This window comes from Mus caroli, unplaced genomic scaffold, assembly GCF_978045245.1.
Source record: "Mus caroli unplaced genomic scaffold, Mus_caroli_1 scaffold_14, whole genome shotgun sequence".
Classification (NCBI taxonomy): Eukaryota; Metazoa; Chordata; class Mammalia; order Rodentia; family Muridae; genus Mus; species Mus caroli.
Window position 1 is genome coordinate 53,181,437 of NW_028227269.1, and position 21,618 is coordinate 53,203,054.

Genomic DNA, 21,618 nt, shown 5'->3' on the forward strand with positions numbered 1-21,618 from the left:
CTATTCATTTGCCAGCTCTTCTCCTGGGGGGGGGGATTTTATATATATATATATATATAGAGAGAGAGAGAGAGAGAGAGAGAGAGAAATGGGGGGGGCGGGGAGAAGCTGGCTCACGGGTTAACAGTGCACACTGCTCTTACAGTAGACCTGAGTTCAGTTCCCAGCACTGACATCAGTGGGCTCACAGGTGCCTGTAACCCAAGCTCCAGTGGAATCCGACATCTCTGTCTTCTACTGACACCCGAATTCATGTACACAAACCCACATGCACATATGGAATTTAAAATAATAAATATAAAATCAATCAATCAATCTTTTTAAAGGGCTGAAGAGGTCAGCAGTTAAGAGCACTCACTGCTCTTGCAGAGGACATAATTGCAATCCCAGCACCCAAATCAGGAGGCTCACAGCTGCCTGTAATTCCTGCTCTAAGGAGATCCAATACCTCTGGCTTCCTCAGGCATCTAATCTATGTGCACACATGCTCACACGCTCACCCAGATTTGCACACATAATTCTTTTAAAAATTCAAAATCTCAATATTTAAGGGCAGTTGCTGCTCCTGCAGAGGACTGAGGTTCAGTTCCACATTTTGGCTTCCAATACCACTGCCCATGCATACGTAGAGTGCCCACACACACATTCAGCAATCACACAAAAGCATAAAAGTGAGTCTTTTAAATGGTTGAAGGATAGAAAATACTTCCTAACTCATTCTAAAAAACCTGTGATAGAATAAATACATGAAGAGTTCTTACAACTGAAAGAAAAGTCAACTTTTTAAAAATTAGTAGGTCTGAGTAGACACTTCTCAAAGCTATAAATGGCAAAGAGCATAAAAAGATGCTCTTCTCATCTGTAAAGTACAGAATCAAAACCACAGCAAGTAACAGACCATATCCAGTAAGGTGGCATGTCTCTCAAAAGCAAAATTTTACATTTAACAAGTACTGGTAAGGCTGTAGAGAGATAAGAACTGATGCAGACTGCGGAGAGAATATTTTTATCTGTATGGATGTGGCACCTGCCAGTAATAATTCTGATGGTCTATGGCTTAGGCAGGAAGTGGAGATGAGACACCTGGGAGGCAGAAAGGATTCTGGGATAGTGCCAGGCTCAGGAGATTCACCCAGGAAGAAGTGACAAGATGGACCCATGGTACCAGAGCACAGGTAACCGGGCACATGGCAGAATGTAGATTGGAGTAAATGAGTTATAATAAGTTATGATCTAGTCAGAGAAGAACCTAACTATATGGCCAGTGTATTTGTAAATATATTTTTGAGTGTGAATCTTATTTCTGGGAGCGTGGGGCTGAAAGGAAGAAGCAAGAGCAAACTTCTACAGCAGATGGTACAGAAAACAGCATTTCTGTGTCCCCACAAAGTCAAACACAGAACGAGCATAGACACTACCAACTCCACTTAAAAAATTAAAAATTGAAAAAAGAGTTTAGATACTTGAACACCAGTGTTTCCAGTAGACAAAACATGGAATCAACCAAAAAGTCCACTGACAGATAAATAATAAACAAAATGTGGTTATATAAACACAAGAGAATATCCTGACATTAAAAAATGACATTCTAATACATTCTAAATATGAATGGAGCCTGGAAACAGTCAGTGTGATAAGCTACAAAAGGACAAATACTTGAGGTTGCTCACATGCAGTATATAAAACAAGCAAGTTCATCGACAGAAAGTAGAATCAAGGTTACCAGGGGAAGGGGGGAGGGCAGAACGGGAAGTGATTGCCTAAGAGTACAGAGTTTCTGTTTGGAATGATGAAAATGTTCTGGAAACAGTGGTGATAGTTATACAACACCGTGAACACCACTGGATTTCACAATTAAAATGATTAAAATGGGTTTTTTTGTTTGGTTTTTTTTACACAAAGCATAAAACTGTGCTATTATCCTAACAGAAAAGCCTGGGAAAAAATTCAATGAACACACCTACATTGCCAGCAAATAGAAATATCTGCAGGCTGATGTTCACACTGGCTGACAGATATAAAGCAAAGTTTCTAAACAGGAAAAACTGCAAGAAGCAATATCAAAACTTTTTGGATAGTGGTATAGATCTGGAATTTGGAGACATGAAAGTAATCAAATAGATTTGTTTTTTATTTCCTTCCTTCCTTCCTTCTTTCTCTTTTTGACAGGATCTGGCTATTGCATTCACTTTTGAAGACTTAAAACTCATATTCAGGCCTCATAATAGCCAGTCTTCAGAGCAGTGAAGGAAACTTTCCAGGGAACCTGTGAGCAGTAATCCTCTTCCCTAGCAGAGCCCATGCGTTACTGACAATGCTGATGGTGAGGTCAGGAGAGGGAGAATCCCAGCCCACTCAGCACCTAGGTATTTGGTGTAGGGTCTAAAAGTCCTCTTACAGACCATGAGAGGGAACAGTCTAACCACAATACAGTGCACTGCACTGCAAGAGTTCGAGGTTCTCATCTCCTTAAGCCAACAGAAAGAACAATTTCCTGACAGAATTCGGGAGAAGGAAACCAGTACAGTATTGAGATACTGCTTAGAATGTAATACATATTTAATATATCAATTGCATTAGCTATTGTTAATATTGCTATTAGCTATGTACCACACCCAAACCACAGCTATCACTCCTGACTAGCCCTTACTGGGCTCAAAGTCAATTACTCAAAATGCCAAATCAGTATCTAATAGATTTTCACTTCTAGAAATTAGCTTAAATGTCTTTCAAATCCACTTGCTACTATTTCTTCATTCCAGAGAATCCAAAGATTATTGAGATACAAAAAAATTTAAGAGACTCACAAAATAATTATCAGTGGCAATATAGATTTCAAGTCATAATTGTTTTAAAACATGAAAAGTCAACTTAACAATCATGACCTACAAAGTGGCAAGAGATATATCAATAGCACCTCAAGAGATATAGCATTTGCTCACTCGAGGGACAAGAGAGAAGCTGATGCAGCTTTACATGCATAGCATTTGGGGGGAAAGGGGGCTTATAGTGACAGAAATTTTCTATATCCAAACTATATCAATTCCTGTCAATATCCTGTTAGTGTTATCATAATTTTGTAAGACATTATCATTGGGAAAAATTTTATTGTCTTACAGCCTCATGTGAAGCAATAATTATCTCAAAACAGTAATTTTAATTTTAAAGTGTTAATAATAAATATAAAAATATTAACTTTGATTACAAGTGTTTATTCCATATATGAGAAATAAATCAATAAGGGATGAAAATAACTGATATTCTATATGTTACTTTTAGAATAAGCCCAAGTCAAAGGCCAGCCTGGACTACATACATAGTAAGTTGAGGCCAGCCTAGGCAACAGAGTAAGGATCTATCTCAAAAAAATAAAAATAGTCTACTAAGAGAGTTCTTGGGAATTGGTAAAGGCACCTGCCACCAAGCCTGATAACTTGAGTTTGATCCCAGAATCCACACAGTGGTAGGAGAGAACTAACTCCTACAATTTCCATGTGGGAGGCCCCCACCCAAATAAGTACATAAATGTAAAAGTAAAAGCAACTATCCTGAGTAGTTTTTTTAATTAAAATTTATTTTATCAGGCACTGTTAGATGCTTCTAATCCCAGCTACTCTGATACAGAAGGAGTAGTAGGATCGGAGTTCAATTCTAACCCAGGAAACAAAGCAAGACCTCATTTCACGCACTCCTCTGCCAGGCACTAGCAGTCTGGCCTTATTATAGTTCATCTGTGGTGCTGTGACAAACACCTTGACAGAAAACCACCTGAGGAGAGAGGGGGGCTTATTTTAACTCCCAATTCAGAGTTATTGTTCATTATTCTCAAGAAGGCAAAGGCAGGAACTCAAGCAGCTTAGTTTTATTATTACATAATATACATATTATTACATATTACAGCCACAGTCAAGGCCAAAGAGAAAATAAGACACCCTTCCTTGCTCGTCTTAGGAATCTTGTCTTAAGAAATCCCTGCCCACAGAATGGTACCACTCGTAATGGACTGGGTCATCCTTTATCAATTAACAACCAGTTCCCAAGCCATGCCTGCAAATCAATATGATATAGGCAACCCTTCACTAAGACTCCTTTCTCAAGCCATACAGCTTTTAATCTCAGAGCACAGGTACCTCTATTGGCGACCAACCTGGTCCACATAGGAAGTTTAGGACTGTCTCAAAACAAGCAAGCAAACTAAAACAACGACACAAAACAAAAAAAGCAACCAACCAAACAAAACCCAAGATGTCTTCCTCCTCGGGAGAATACTGGTCCTGTCAGTTTGACAATAAAAACTAATCCGCACAAGCATTAAGAAATCAGTTGTAAACAAGACTGGATGTGGTGGCACATGCCTTTAATCCCAGCACTCAAAAGGCAGAGGCAGGTGAATCACTGTGAGTGCAAGGTCAGTCTGGTTTAGAGTGAGTTCCAGGACTAAAGCCTCTCTTGAAAAATCAACCAACCAAACCAAACAAAACAGATCAGTAGTATATGTTAGCCAGATTAAAGCCTTAAAAAACAAAAACAAAACGGTGGGTGGGAGCTGGAGAGATGGCTCAGAGATTAAGGTTAGGGAGCACTGCTGCTGTTGCAAAGGACCTGGATTCGGTTACCAGCTCCCCCATGGTGGTTCTCTTCTAGCTTCTATGGGCAGCAAGCACGTATATACTGACCAGCAGGCAAAACACTCACATGCATAAAATAAACATTTTAATTAGGATGTTGCTAGAAGTCTCCCTGCTGCATTCCTGTCTAATAAGCCCCTTCCCCCATCTATACCCCTAGCCCCCGCCCTGGGTGTGTGTGTGTGTGTGTGTGTGTGTGTGTGTGTGTGAGAGAGAGAGAGAGAGAGAGAGAGAGAGAGAGAGAGAGATCTTTAAATTTCGAATCAAACTCAAGAGCAATAATACACGGATTCCAGGCAGGCCAATCAAAAGTTCAAGGTCATCCTAGGTAAGTAACAAATGTAAAGACAGCCTGGGTTACACCTTGACACTTACAAAGAAACAACCCATTTCTAGCTAACCCTTTCCCAAAAATGTCTTATCCATCTTACCAGGACCCAGTCACAGGTATTAAGCATGTATATGTTTAAATCAAATGAGAATACAAATGTATTCACATTTGTGTTCTCAATGTGAATACATTTTACTCATGAATTGCATTAAAGACAGTAATATAAAAAGAAGCTCAGGCTGGTCAGTACTTGCTGTTCAAAGTCAAGAACTGAGTTTGATCCCTAGAACCAACTGAACCAACATTTCAGAGACAGACGAGGGTTGGGGGAACATGGGAGGACGGGTGGGTGCTCTCTGTTCCTCCCTCTTCCACAGTCAGCCTTGCTCCTGAGACACAACGATGAAGGTCAGAGTGAACTGATTTGGCACTGGGTGCCTGCTCTTCAATTCTGGCAATGTGGATGCTACTGCCATCAATGGCCCCTTCACTGGCCTCACTCACTGCAAGGTCTACATACACATTCCACTATGATCTTATCCACAGAAAGTTTCAGTCAAAGCTGAGAAAGGGAAACTTAATCAATGGGAAGCCTATCTTCATCCCACCAACGTCAAATGAGGTGATACTGGTGCCAAATATGCTGGAGTCTGCGGATGCCTTCCCCACCATGAAGAAGATCGGAGCCTAAGTGTCCCCAGTCTCTTCCGCTTCAGCTGCTCCCTCCATGTTTGTGATAGGCTTGAACTAAACAAAGTACTGACAACTCATTCAACATTGCCAGCAACGCCTCCTGTCTATCAACTGCTCAGTAACCCCTATCCAAGGTTACCCATGGCAACTTTGTGGAAGGACTCATGACCACAGTCCATGCCATCACCACTGCCCTGAAGACTGTAGATGGCCCTATGGAAAACTGTGGTGATGTACCCACAGGAACTCCTGAGACTGTGGGCAAGATCATCCCAGAACTGACTGAGCTCACTGAGTGGCTTTCTGGGTTCTTACTGCCAATATGTCTGTTGAGGATCTGACCTGCAGATTTGAGAAGGCTGCCAGGCACAATGACAGCAAGAAGGTGGTAAAGTGCCTGGCGTGGTGGCGCATGCCTTTAATCCCAGCACTCAGGAGGCTGAGACAGGCGGATTTCTGAGTTCGAGGCCAGCCTGGTCTACAGAGTGAGTTCCAGGACAGCCAGGGCTACACAGAGAAACCCTGTCTCGAAAAACCAAAAACAAAAGAAGGTGGTAAAGCAAGCATCCGAGGGCTCACTGAGGGCACCCTGGGTTGGCTATTCTGAGAACCAGGTTGCTTCCTGTGACTTTAACTGTGACACCCATTCCTTCATCTTTGAGGCTGGTGCGTGCTACATTGCCCTCAATGACCACTTTATCAAACTTTTCCCTGGTATGGTATAACAACAAATTTAGCTACAATGACAGGACAGTGGACCTCATGGTCCTTGTAACCTCCAAGGAGTAAGAAGCCCTGGACCCAGCAGAAACACCAGTGAAGAGAGAGGCCCTCGGCTGCTGAGGAGTCTCTGTCCCAAATGAGACCCCAGCATTGAGCATCTCCCCTCACAGCTTCCACACTGGACCTATGGAAGAAAGGGAAGGACTTAGGTAACCCTACTCTCTTAAATACCACCAATAAAGTTCATTGCACGGGGGGTAGGGGAAGAGTTGGGCAGGAAGTATGTGCTTGTAAGCCCAGTTTTGTGAGGATGAGACAGGGACCCATGGGGTCCACTATCCAGCCAGCCTGGCTTAGATGGTGAGCGCGCGCCAGGCCAATGAGGAACCTGTGCCATGGACTGGGCCTAGTCAGCTCCCCTCAATTCGTGGGAATCCGTGGTTCAGACAGATGGGCGAGAATTGACAGACAGACACAGACATGAGTGTGCTGAATCTGAATGTAATGTGTCAAATCGAGCATCAAGCTATTTATACAGAAGAAAATAAGGAAGTTAGGTGACACACTGGCAAGGTACAAGGAGGTTACCAGATGTTTAATGGCTCTTACACAGAACAGAGGAATGCCTACAAAGGACTGGCAGGAACCAACTGGGATAAAATTCATTGTTAACAACTGGGATCAAAAGTAGCCCCACCTAAGGTCAGCTTCATCTTAGAAATCAGGGGCGAGGGCTTCATGCATAGTTCCTATTCTAGTCTATTGTATAGTCCACCTTCCCCCTAGGTCATTGTAAATTCCTGTGTATAACTCAGCTATCTATAGTTCTAAGTATCTACTCTGGTTCCTCCTTAGATCACAAACTTCCTTCTCCCTAGATAATGGTAAATTCCTGCATATGGGAATAGTTTGCCCTGAGATTTCTAACTCTATGTAGTAGATAGTAATGCCTGATTTCTTTCACTATGTCTCTTACAATACTAGAGGCAAATCTGAATGTCACTGAATAGGCAATATTCTTACTGAATTCAAAGCCCATAAGGACTGCCTAGAATCTAACTTAGCTATATAATAGAGGCACTTATAATAAAGCAATATTAAGGGAAAACACACAGATCCATTCACCAACTAAAGCAAGAACATTGGAGCATTCATTACACAGGATGCCACGGTTCCAGGAGACGAAGTTTCCGTGAACTTTTCACATCGGGACAGTGCCCAGGTTTTTGGGGCCCGTCGCACATGTCACTACTAGAGTGGATGTAGCAAACCTGTCTCGATATGATGGCAGGTGAGGAATGACTCCTGGAACCCTGTACTCAAGACACATAAACATAAAAAAGTCCAAGAGGAAATGTCCATTTTCTCACTTCTAACTGTATCACATCTTGAGTGCCCACTCCTTACATGTCTTTGTTCAAATTTTCTTTTACTAGTTCAAGTTACTGAGAAAATATTGCAGTGGTTGAAATGTTAAGAGTCGTAGTGTGTTGGCCACCTTTCTCTTTTCCTTTTTTGAGACAAAGCCTCATTATGCACAGCCCAGGCAGGCCTGCGATTCCCAACATAGACCATGCTGGTCTTATCTTGCAGGATCTTCCACTGCTGCCTCACAAGTTCTGAAACTAGGGACAAGCACCACTATTTCAGGCCTGTGGGTCACCATGATGCTAAAACTGATGCTATACTTACAAGGTTAAAAGAATATTTACTTCCCAAGGTAGTTAAAAAAAAAAAAACAATATTGAAGTATAATAGCTTATACTTTTTTTACCAAATAATATTTTTTTAAAAGTTAATTCAATGGGGCTGGAGAGATGACTCAGCAGTTAAGAGCACATACCACTTTTGTAGAAGACCTTGATTCAATTCCCAATATCCACAAGACAGCTCACAACTGCCCAGTCCCAGGGAATCTGTTCGCTTCTTCTTGGCCCCCATACATAGTACAGTAGTCACACACACAGGCAAGCAAACATACATATAAACATTTTTAAAAAAATTTTAAGACCTTAAGGCCAAATAGTACAATGATCATATTTAGGAGACCCCTAGAGATCAATTAAACACTCTAGTACAAATCTAAATCTGCTATGTTACTTATTTGACCTAGGTTGGTAAAGTCAGTCAGCTAAGAGCCTGGCATTATTGAAAGTCAATGCACTGTAAGGCAGGTATGGCAGTGTATGGATACAGCCCCAGTAATTCAGAAGGCGACTGGAAGAAGCAGCTCAGCTAATGGGCTCTAGGCCAGCTTTGCAAATACTGTGAGATTTTACCTAAAACCAGAGTGAGCATGCAGGAGAGGAAAGGAGTTATTTTCAAAGAACTCATAGCAGGTTAGTAAAAGAAATACTTTTCAGTAGCCTTGGAGAAGGGCGTTATCTAGGGATGGTCCTAATGAGCCAACAGTTTAATCAGGTTCTACAAAACCAATTAGAAACAGTGTACATTTAGGTGCCTTGGTAGGTTTGCTCATTTCTGAGAAAGGTTCTCCCTAAGTTGCCCCAGCCTTCCATGTGCTGGGATAACAGATGTGCTACCACGCCCAGCATTCTAACACAAGAGGCCATCCAAACCATTCCCAAATGAAAAATCAGCTTGCTATTTTTAAAATTAGTATAATACAAGAAAAAGTAAACTAGATATTCAATTTGACTGATATTTCTGATAGGAGCACTTGAGAAATAGACTCTAAATCTTTCACATTTCTTTGATTGTATATTATTTTAATAAGTGAAATTATATAGCAAAGTTATATTGGAATCTAGAGTTTGATTTATAGCTAGAGCTTCCCAAACAACACGGTGTGTGTGTGTGTGTGTGTGTGTGTGTGTGCACGTGTATATGTAGAGAAGGAAGGATAGAGACATATCAAGATCTTATTTTTCTAGAAAAAGCAGAATTTAAAAATTCATACTCTGAACAAGTAAAGCATATAGCATTTTAAAAAATTCTGGCCAGGCAGTGGTGGCGCACGCCTTTAATCCCAGCACTTGGGAGGCAGAGGCAGGCAGATTTCTGAGTTTGAGGCCAGCCTGGTCTACAGAGTGAGTTCCAGGACAGCTAGGGCTACACAGAGAAACCCTGTCTCAAAAAAAAAAAAAAAAAATTCTGGGTCAATTAATCTGAAAGCCCCAGTGCTGGGCTTGCCAGTCTGGCAGGCTCAACATGCTCTCCTATGTTTTCAGGTCTGTAATGTTCTAATCCTGCCAGCTTGTACAGAGACTCAGCCAGGGTATTCTCCCAGCTTCTCCTCTAGTATTAATGGTCACTTCTTGATGCTGTCAGTGGGCTTTAGAAATACCTTCTGCCATCCATTGTCTCAAATCTCCTGTGAACTTCTTCCAGCTCCCAGAACATCTTAACTATATGCCTTTTAAAATACGCTTTTCAGTGAGTTATATTTTTTCAGTAAGTTACAGGACAGTGTGAATTCATCTTTTTTTTTTTTAAAGCCAGTAGAAGTTGACCTCTGCACACATCCCAACCAAAACCCCAAAGCAACAAACCAACCAACCAACCAAAAACCCCAATCAATCAATTTCAAAATGATTCTAAAAAACTGTGTAGTTGGGGTTGGGCATGGTAGTAGGTGGGGCTGGGCACATGCCTCCAGTCTCACCAGTCGGAAGGCAAAGGCAGGTGATCTTTTTAAGTTTGAGGCCAACCTGGTCTACATAGTAAGTTCAAGTCAGCCAGAGGCTACACAGTGAGACCTTGTCTCAAAACAAGCAAACAAAAACCTGGAGGGAGCTGGAGAGATGGATCAGAGATTAAGACCCTGATGCTCTTGCAGAGGACCAAGGTTTGTAAAACAGAGCATCAACATTCATGGCTCACAACCATTCATAAGTCCAGGTCCAGGGAATCCATCACTACCTTCCGACTTCCAAAAGGTATCAGGCATGCAAGTAGTGTGCAGACACACACACACACACACACACACACAAGCAAAACATTCTTACATATAAAATAAGTGCATCTAAACAATGACAAAACCAAACGAAACAAAAAAACCTATGGTGATACCCACAATTCTCAGCACTTCCGAGGGTGAGGCAGGAAGATTCAAACTTCAAAGTCATCTTCAGCTACATTTCAAGTTTGAGTAGACACTTGAGCTACATGAAACCTTGTCTCAAGAAATGTGTTGGGGAAATGGACTCAATCAGCAAAATGTTCACCATGCAAACATGAGGAGCCCAGTTCAACTCCTAGCACCCATATAGAGCATGACAAGGCAGAATGTGCTCGTAGCCCTGGGCTGGGGCTGGCAGATCCTGACAGATCTTCAGTTCACTGGCATCTGCTCATGGTAAGTTCCAGAAAGACACCCAATATCAACCTCTGGTTCACCCACACACATACACACAACCACAAACTTGCACAAACATGCATATGTGCACACAAATAAGGAGACCCTGAATGGCGATTTCACACGTGAATGCACACATACTCCCAAATAAAGAATGATTCTATATGTGAGACAGTTGTAGTACCAAATTTCTAATGTTAGAATGAGAGTTAGGCCAATAGGCTCTTGTGTGTGGTCCAAAGGATTGGGATTGCCCATTCTTCTAGAAGCATTACTATCTTACACACACTGAAATTATTAATTTATTCTTAAGTCTGTTCTGATTAGTATTTCCATGGATAGACGTTCACTCTAGGCACCTTCCGTCCACTTTGGACTAAATTGTATAGTATTTCTTTGTTTACTTATTGTCTTAGTCAGGGTTTCTATTCCTGCACAAACATCATGACCAAGAAGCAAGTTGGGGAGGAAAGGGTTTATTCGGCTTACACTTCCATGCTGCTGTTCATCACCAAAGGAAGTCAGGACTGGAACTCAGACAGGTCAGGGAGCAGGAGCTGATGCAGAGGCCATGAAGGGATGTTCTTTACTGGCTTGCTTCCCCTGGCTTGCTCAGTCTACTCTCTTATAGACCCCAAGACTACCAGCCCAGGGATGGTCCCACCCACAAGGAGCCTTTCCCCCTTGATCACTAATTGAGAAAATGCCTTACAGCTGGATCTCAGGGAGGCATTTCCTCAACTGAAGCTCCTTTCTCTGTGATAACTCAGCTGTGTCAAGTTGACACAAAACTAGCCAGTACACTTATTTAGATCGGGTCTCACTATGTCAGCCAGGATGAGCCTTTCAGGGATGAGATTACAAATGTCACGCTGGCAGCTGTTTACTCTTTACTTGAGGAAGTCGTGCTCTTTCCTAGATGCACAGTATTTCCCTCTTTGTGAGAGAGCAGCAGGTGGATTTGATTCATCATTCACTTCCCTGGACTTGAAGGAGAGGAGTTTGAATACAGAGGAGTATCTGTATTCAAATCTTTCAGGGCGACAAGAGGGAGATCTGACTCCAAGTTATGACTCTATAGGCAGTGCAGTACAGTAGCCCTATCTCTTTCAAGAAAGAGAGAGAACGAACCACAAGGTCCCTAACTTAAGACCTTAACATATTATCAAGACACTTATATATAAAAACAGCAATATTACATAATACAGTTAAAAGATTCACATTTGTTGTGTCCATGCATCCTGTGAGGCAAACCTATATAGCAAAGATTCTCTTAATAGATTAAATAAAAGAAGGACGAGAGAGATGGCTTAGTAGTTAAGGGCATTTGCTCCTCTTGCTCTTAAAGAGAACCCCAAGTTTGACTGACAGCATCCATAGAGACACCCAACCATCTACAGTTTCAGAAATCCAACACCCTCTTCTGGCCTCCACAGGCACCAAGAACATGTACAGATATGTATTCAGGAAAAAAATTATTAAATTTATAATAAACCTTAATAAATAAAACTCAGATTAAATTTCTTGCCCGGAGTCATATAACTGCACATTAATGACAGAATTCAAAACCAAGGAGACTGACTGATAAAGATGCGATACTTCAAGTCAGGCCTATTTGAATTTACATCTTTCCGAGACAGGGTTTCTCTGTGTAGCCCTGGCTGTCCTGGAACTCACTTTGTAGACCAGGCTGGCCTCGAACTCAGAGATTTGCCTGCCTCTGCCTCCCGAGTGCTAGGATAAAAGGCGTGCGCCACCATGCCCGCTGTCCACTTTTACCAGGTTAATTCTGCCAATCCATGAGCATGGGAGCTCTCTCCACTTTCTGAGATCTTTGATTTCTTTCTTGAGAGACCTGAAATTGTTGTCATACAGATCTTTCAGTTGTTTGGTTAGAGTTACCCCAAGATATTTCTATTATTTGGGGCTATTGTGAAGGAAGTTGTTTTCCTAATTTCTTTCTCAGCCTGTTTATCATTTGTATAAAGGAAGGCTACTGATTTATTTGAGTTAATTGTATATCTGGCCACTTTGCTGGAGTTGTTTATCAGCTGGAGAAGTTCTCTGGTAGAGTAGCTTATGTATACTATCATATCATCTGCAAATAGTGATAACTTTATTTCTTCTTTGCCAATTAGTATCCCCCTTAATCTCTTTTTGTTGTCTTATTGTTCTAGCTAGCACTTCGAGTACTATATTGAATAGATATGGGGAGAGTGGGTATCCTTGTCTTGTCCCCGATTTCAGTGGGAGTGCTTCAAGTATCTCTCCATTTAATTTGATACTGGCTGTTGGTTTGCTGTATATTGCTTTTATTGTGTTTAGGCCAGTGATGGTGCACACTTTTAAATTCCAGCCCTCGGAAGGCAGAGGCCAGTCTGAGGCCAGTCTGGTCTACAAGCAAGTTCTAGGACATCCAGGGCTACACAGAGAAACAAAACAAAACAAGAACACTAAAGGACCTGAGCTGAGTCCCCAGACCCACATGGCAACTCCCAATCATCTGTAACTCCAGTTTCTGGGGCTCTGATGCCTCTTCCAACATCAGAGAGCATGAGGTGCACAGACATAAATGCAGGCAAAACACCCATGCGTATAAAAACTTAAATCAAATAAAAATTAAGGGAAAGAGCATAAATGAGACAATAAGAGAGCATTGAGATGAGCCCATCAGGAGTATGGAACTCATTCATTATAACAAAAGACTATTTCTCTGCATGCTCTTCCCAGTGAGTCTAAGAGAGACAAGCAATTTTCATTAATTTGCCAAAACTTATATAGGTAATTGGTAGATAGGCAGATGGCAGAAACAATTCCTTTTTTATTTTTAATTAGATATTTTCTTTATATACATTTCAAATGTTATCCCCAAAGTTCCCTATACCCTCCCTCCGCCCTGCTCCCCTACCCACCCACTCCTACTTCTTGGCCCTGGCATTCCCCTGTACTGGGGCATATAAAGTTTGCAAGACCAAGGGGCCTCTCTTCCCAGTGATGGCCAACTAGGCCATCTTCTCCTACATATGCAGCTAGAGACACAAGCTCTGGGGGTACTGGGTAGTTCATATTGTTGTCAGAAACAATTCCTAATGTGCTTAGTGATATATTTTAGCCAAAATTTAAGTGAAAAGAATAAGAGTTAAGACTATATACAGTAACTTAGAGTAAACTCTTAGAGTAAACTGAAACAGTGCGTCCATGCGGCCAGACTGGCCATGAACTCACTATGTAGCCAAGGATCACCTTCTACCTCTACCATACTCAGTTACGCCATGCTGACAATGAAACCCAGGGCTTCCTGATGCCGAGAAACACTATTCAGAGTGAGTTACAGCCTTTGCCTAAAATAAAAGTTCATCCAGTAATAGAAGGAGGATATTAGCAGACACCGTGAGGTGGAAGCAACATAATTCCCTCACTATCTATTTATATGAAGATTCAGTATATGTACAAAGCTCTCTCTCTCTCTTTCCCTCCCTCTACCCCCCTCTGGCCTTCTCTCTCATTTTTAGCTTTGAGATAACTTCCAAAGAAGTCTGTGTAATTTCAGAGCCTTAGCCTTTCACTATCAAGATCTGTCTTGAAATGAAACTAAAAATTTAGGGTCAACAAGACAGCTTGATGGGTAAAGGTGCTAAAACCGAGCCAGTCCAGTCCTGTGGGCTCACATGTAGAAAGAGAGAACCAACTCTCACAGGCAACACACACACACACTCACACACACACACACCTCCCTCTCTCTCCTCTCAAATGAACTCAAGTGTGTCTTAATCTCTCTCAATCTACAACACCCAGCCCAGGATTTGGCCCGCAGAGCCCAAAGTAAAAACATAAGCAGCAGTCCATGAAACGGAGCAGTGTGAGCTGGGCCTAATGTGACAGCATAGTGACCAGGTTTCTACATCCTATCTTATTACCCACTGAAGGAAAAGAAATCAAAATGTTCTAACTATTCTTTTCTTACATCTTCCTCCTCGTCATTTTAAATAAAAAAGTTTAAAAGTGTTGGGACAAAGGCATGCTGAATTTCGGGTGGAAAGAGAAAGGCTACACTGAGAGAACGATTGTGAGGAACAAGCATGGAGAAAGGTTTGCCATTTTGATATATGGAAAAGATGTTCAGGTTGAACGAGTACAAAGACCCCAAGGCAGGGACCATGTCTGGCACTTTGAGAAGCAACATTCATGTTGCTCATAGAGAACTATGGTTGAATTTTAGAAAAGGAAGAGAGGAGAACCCGTATGCTGGTTCAGGAGCCAAAGGCACCTACTGCCAAGCCCAAGGACTGGAGCTTCATCCTCAAGACACATAAAGTAAGTAAAAGAAGAGAACCGACTCCAAAGATTGTGCGTGTTCAACCCTCGCCTTGCCTAATCCTCTTTAAAATCACTTCTTCACCATCTAGCCTCCCTTTCTATGTGTTTTAGTTCTTTCCTCTTATTGTGGCAAATATCTGGCAAGAAGCAACCTTTGAGGAGGCATGGAGGCGTGGCAGCACAGCGGACGGCAACAGTCTGCTTGTAACCTAGCTGACTAAAAGCAGCTTTCTTCTCCCCTCCATGTAGAAAATCTAATCCTGCTATAAATCACCTGGCCCTGGTGGCTTTCTGGGACGCTGACGAAGCCTCTGTGAGCCTCTCCACCTTACACACCTATAAGTCCAACACCGAAGAGATTCTGCCACAGGTTTGGCTGCCTGGACCCTGTGGACCACACTGCAGTGGCCTCTATAGCTAAACCTAGGGAAACACTTCCTAGACAGCTGTTTTCCAGCATGGCACCCCAAAGGCTCAACCAAGTCAGGCCTCTCCTTTCAAATACACTATTTCTTGCAGCTGTTTTCTGGTAGGATGCCCTCAAAGTTCTACCTTGTTGGCATTCCCCTTACAAATGAAAAAAATGAAAGAAAAAAAAAAAAAGCCAGGTGGTGGTGGCGCACGCCTTTAATCCCAGCACTTGGGAGGCAGAGGCAGGCGGATTTCTGAGTCCGAGGCCAGCCTGGTCTACAAAGTGAGTTCCAGGACAGCCAGGACTATTACACAGAGAAACCCTGTCTCAAAAAAAGCAAACAAAAAAAGGTGTGGATCTCTTCTTGTATGGCTTATCCTCACGATCCCCAGCCTCAGTCTACTGAGTAGCAGGGAATACAGGCATGTGCGACTATGCACAGCTTTATGCATTATTGTTAAAGCGCATCACCTGACTGTTGTATCTAACAGAGGGAAAACTTTAGGCATCATCTTAAGAATGGTTAAACCCCGCACTGGGAGGTGGAGACAAAGATCAAGGGTAAAAGGTCATCTTTGTCTCAAATAGGAAAAAAAAAAAAAAAAGAAGGGGTACGCAGAGAAAACTCAGTGGTGGTCTAAGAGCACTTTTGGTTGTTAGCACCCACATAGACTCTAATAATCATCTGTAATTACAGTTCCAAGGGAACTGAAGCCCTCTTTTGATCTCTGTGAGAACTAGGCATGCATGAACTGCAGGTGTTTACATGCAAAGCACTCATATGTGTAAAATAAGTAAAATTAAATAAGAATTTTAAAAGGTCAATATAGGGTGCTATGTGTATGGTTCAACGTGTAAGAGTGCTTCCCTGACAAGCCTGACAACCTGAGGCTGCTCCCCAGGACCCACATGGTGCGAGAAAAGACCCTACCCTCTCATCCATGAGGATACAGATACAGGGTCTCAGCAATCCCAAGCTGAATTTGCTATGCAGCCAAGGATGGCCTTGAGCTCCTCCTGTCTCTCCCTTACAGGGCCTAGGTGTGCTGACGTTAGCTGAGCACCACCACACACAGCTGGGAATCAAGCCGAGGGTCTCAATAGAGGCATATCAAGTTGAAGAGACAAAAATATACAAAAAGGTGGACATGTTCAAGATCTAGTTTTGTTAAATAAAATACTGAAAGCCATCAAAACATACAACTATATTTAAATTATTATTTAGTATAAGGATATGGTAGATAACATTATTTTAGGCTTTTAAAACATGGATTGTTCATGTAAATGGTTTATTTTATAGTAAATTAAAGAGAAGATGGCTTATATAGCAACATGATCTCAAATATATTTGAAGTAAAGGGTTATAGAGAACATTACCTATTATATTAAAAGGAGGACTATGTCTGTATGTTTGTGCAGACACGTGACACACGCATGTATATATTTTTGATGGCATCTAAGTGGAAATATATATTAGATACCACAGAACAATATCAATATGTGGGCTAATAGGGTAGCTAGAAGAAAGCAAAAGGAAAGGTTCCATTCGATCTCCTTTTCTATATTTAGACAGTCTTGCTATATGGCCCAGGCTAACCTAGAAGTCACAATCTTCCTGCCTCAGCTTTCCAAATGCTGATATTATATAGGCATGTAGCATCACACCGGCTTTATTTGACTTCTGTACAATTCATGCTTATTGAGATGAAAAATGAAAAGGACTTTACCTTGTGCCATTGTTCCGAATGACTTCCACAGTCTCTTCAACAAAATATCGGTCCTTGACATAGGCAAAGATATCATCACAGATTTCATGTAAGCGTGAACGATGGGTAAGGTTGGTCAGGTACAAAACGGGAATAATTAGTGGTTCTGGAAAACTCTGGAGGTTCTGTCTTGCTTTTCTTTCCGATTCAAGTGCTTCCTGATACGTCAGTCCAGGTCTACCCGTCACGGCACAGCTCCACACAAGGCTGTTGCACAGAATGGTTCGTTCAAAAAAGTCACTGATGAAGAAACAAAAACAAAATCCCATTACCTATCATTACATAAACGTTACATTAAAATCAATACCTTTATAATCTTTCCCCCTATGCCACCTCATCAACTTACTCTTTAATACAAAATTAAGAAAAAGTCTTTAAGGTAGATAGATGCTTACAATGCCAGTTCTAAAATTTGGAACCAAACTAAACGCAGATTCAACCTTTCTTCTCCTTGTATTTATAAGCTTTTTTGTTGAAAAGCACAACACCAATGTCAAATTAACCCTGACTTTTTATAAGACCTTAAGAGTGAAGAAACTTATAAGTCTGGGCCCCTAACAGTCAGAGGAAACAAAATATTTTATGTGATGAAAAAGTCAGTCGGTAAGCAGTACGAGAATTCTTACTATACGAGGGGCAAACAACTGTGTTTCAAGTTTGAGCCTTCCTTTGTTCTCTTTACAGTAAGCACTGACTTTACCTTCATAGAAAAACAAAACAGCAAAGGTCAAGACAACAATACAGAAGTGGGGAGGGGGATCGAGTGTGGTGGCTACTCCTGCTTGTCAGCTCCACTGCAGCTGGAATGAACTACATACAGTCCAGAAATGGAGGGCACACCTGTGATCCAGATCTTGAGGCCGGAAGACCCAGGCTTCTGACCCGGAACATGACATGGGATAACACATGCTTTTGATCCAGATCTTGAGGTATAGTGGCCATAAAAAGCTTAAACCCAGGCAAGGTAGTACACACCTTTAATCTGGGCCTGTTTCTGCTGGAGGCCTACATAAGGACCTTGGAAGAAGGAAGACTCCCTCTTCTTCACCTGCTTGCACGTCCTTGCCAGCACATCTGCTGGAACCTACCTCTTCAGCATTCCAGCTTATACAGAAGACCAGCTGAAACAACTGGCCTCGTGGGCCTGAGCGGCTACTAGACTCTTGGACTTCCCATTCGCAGCTGCCCACTGTTGGGTTAATTGGATTGTAGATTGTTAAATAAACTCCCTTACTATATAGAGACATTCCTTAAGTTCTGTGACTCTAGAGAACCCTGATAATACAGCAAGTGAGGAGGGAGAACTTGAAAAAGCAGAGATTTTTGAAATATTAAACAAAATTAGGATATGAGGCTGGCCATACGTGGTTCGCTCCTGAGTGACCAAGCCAGAGTCGGCAGGCTCAGGTAGGAAAGCCCAACACTTTCGAGGCCACCAAAGTGAGTTCCGGTTCCGAAGCTACAGTAAGGCTCCGTCTCAAAACATAAACCGAGGTGCCAGGAGTGCTGACCTACGCTGGCACATGCAGCAGTGCTGACCTATGCCAGTGCATGCAGCACCTGGGAGGGAGAGAGGCAGGAGCAAATGAAGCTAGCCTGCGTGTGCTACCCGAGATCCTGTCTTAGAAACAAAAGGCCCAGGTTATAGCTAGGGATGGGGGTAAAACTACCATTCAACAGGCAGTGCCCTTTTGAACTACAGTGATTTCTTAATATGAACCTTCATTTTCTGAAAATCTACCTAGTTTCTTTTAAAGTACAAGAAACATATAAAATAGAAAAAGTTCAAAGAGAGATTGGGTGGAAAAATGCACTGAATATACAAAAAAAAAAAAAAAGCCCACACACATACATTAACCACAAAAATGTATCTTTATAGACATACTATAAACAGATGTTCCTATAGAGAAAACAAGAGACTGGAAAGAAAGGAAAAATGGTGTGTGTGCATGATTCTAAACATTTCCACATTATCTGAATTTCTATTTAATCATGTACTCATGCACCATTTTACAAGGAGATTCTTCTACATATGAACTATCAGACACACACACAAAGTTAATTACAGGTAGCCAATGGGAAGGGCGTGTTCAACTTTGTCCTCCCCGGAGAGTGAGACCATGCTCTGTAACTTTTCAGTAACTACACCAATGTATGAGCAATCCTTCTCTAAGTTCCACATTCCTGATCTCCTCTCCCATCATCCTCAAGTAATCCTGGCTAGTCAGTCTGTCTTACATATTATCCCTATAAACACACTCATGATCTTCAAAGATCATTCGGGCATGTCTATTAGGACTGTTTTACTTATATGTATGTCAAGATAGCAACAAAAAATTTTAAAAACCTATGAAAATCAAGAGAAACCAATCACAACACAATGAAAAGGGGTGATGATAAAAGATCATAACGATTTTAGTAATGATGATGATGAAGAGGATGAAGAAGAAGATGATGACGATGATACACAAGGCTGGAAAGCTGACTTGGTTAGAGCACTGTTCTTACAGTGGACCTGAGTTTGAATCCTAGCACCCATGTTAGCAGCTCACAGCTGTCTGTAACTCCAGCTCCCAGAATCCAATGCCTCTGAACTCCTCAGGTTCCTGTACTCATGTGCACACACTCACTCACACGCCTATACTTGCCATTAAAAATAAAAATTGTACATGTGCCCACTTAGATGACCCTGATTCTCTTTGAAGACCCTTTTCTGAAGTATGTTTTGGTGTAACAATAAATGTTTGTTTATTTGTTTATAAGAGGCAACAGGTATACTAACAAAAGAATTCAGAGAAAGGTAAAATGGATCAGGAAATTCTAGAACATTTTTTTTCAAGTAATATTAAGGATTAGGTATTAAAGAAAGCCTGGTGGTGGTGGCGGTACACACCTTTAATCCCACCTTTAATCTCAGGAGGCAGAAGCCTTGGAGTTTGAGGCCAGCATGGTCTACAGAGCAAGTTCTAGGACAGCCAAAGCTATTCAGAGAAACCCTGGCTCAAAAGCCAAAAACAAAAAAACAAAACAAAAAAGAAAGCATAAAGTTAAAGAATGCTAGGGTAGGGGTGGAGGAGTGGAATCTATTTCCAATAAAATGAAATTAATCATAATAATTTATTTATTAAGGTAGGAAAATATATAGCTAACAGTGACTTTTGAGTATACAGAATAAAATGGATATAAATAACATCAAAATCATTTATATTTTTATATATTAAATCCTACTATCCACACCAAACCATTTCAAGTGGTCCATATGGCTAAGCAATGGCTTCTGCATCAGACAGCATGGGTTTAGCTTGTGCATCAGACAGCATGGGTTTAGCTCTATCAGCCAAGCACACAGGACATTTGGTGGACCACAAAGCACCTGAACCTGCTGCAGGGTGACAGTTGAGTATAAAACAGGTTTTGATGGACATTAACACTGCCTAAAATTATCAAAGTGAGCAATGGCACAAGCATATTAACAGCCAGTAGGCACCGCTTTACCAGGTAGAAAAAGAGTAAGGGCCAGCAGGATGGGTCACCGAGCCTGACAACCTGAGCCCCATCCCCTAAACCCACAGGGTGCAGAGAGAGAATCAACCCTCACAAGCTGTCTTGTGACTGATACACTCATCAGTGGTATCTAAACTCATGTGCACGCACACAAAGAATAAATAGGTAGGTGGGAAGGTAGACAGATACATGTAAAATACAAAACGAAACAAAATGGGATGGGACCCCAATGCCGCTGTCCTGCTCCTCCCACGAGGTTTCCTTTATCTTCTGCAAAACCTTAATGTTCTTATATTTCCTTCAGTCTCTAGACAGTTTTTGTTACATTGATAGTCTTGTACACAAAGATCTAACCCTCAAGAGGTAGGAGGCAAGGTATACTCCACCACTGTGGCTGTTCTCACCAAGGAGGGAAAACTCATCACCCCAGCAGCACAGAGCCCACCTGCTGCGCATCTTCATCTCTGCCCACTTCACCATTCTGCTTACACTTGACCTTCAGTGCACACATTCAAGATTATTGTTAACGCTAGATTCAAGGGAGCATCACACTGTCACTTCAACATCTATATTACAAATACATTTTGCCATTGTGAGCAAAAAGAAAATGCAAAATGAAAAGAACTATTTAATATAAATTACGCTAACATAAATTATATCTGATTTATGATTATACTCTTCAAAAAAGCCTCTTTAGATTAGAGATATATTACTGTCTAGAAGCCAAATCTAGCCTTTTTTGTACTTAATTTTACTGGCACACAATTTCATTTTCACTTCTATATATTCTCTGCTTTCTCAATTCATTTGTACAGAGTGTGGGAGACATTGTGACCAGAACGGTCTAAAATATTTGTTATCTGATCCTTCAAACATGAAATATATGATGGATGGCCTTTCCTCTCTACCACTGTTCCGTAAGAGTC

General features: G+C 41.6%; 1 protein-coding gene across 5 annotated transcripts in view; it reads right to left on the reverse strand.

Annotated features, from left to right (window-relative positions):
* The window catches only part of Baz1a (bromodomain adjacent to zinc finger domain 1A), a 123,750-nt gene that overhangs the window by 66,178 nt on the left and 35,954 nt on the right, over nt 1–21,618 (reverse strand). For all 5 annotated transcript variants that reach the window (XM_021179125.3, XM_029484733.2, XM_029484732.2 and 2 more), the window contains exon 3: nt 17,150–17,428. In XM_021179125.3, coding sequence (XP_021034784.1) covers nt 17,150–17,428 — 279 coding nt within the window. The remainder of the gene's footprint in view (nt 1–17,149; nt 17,429–21,618) is intronic.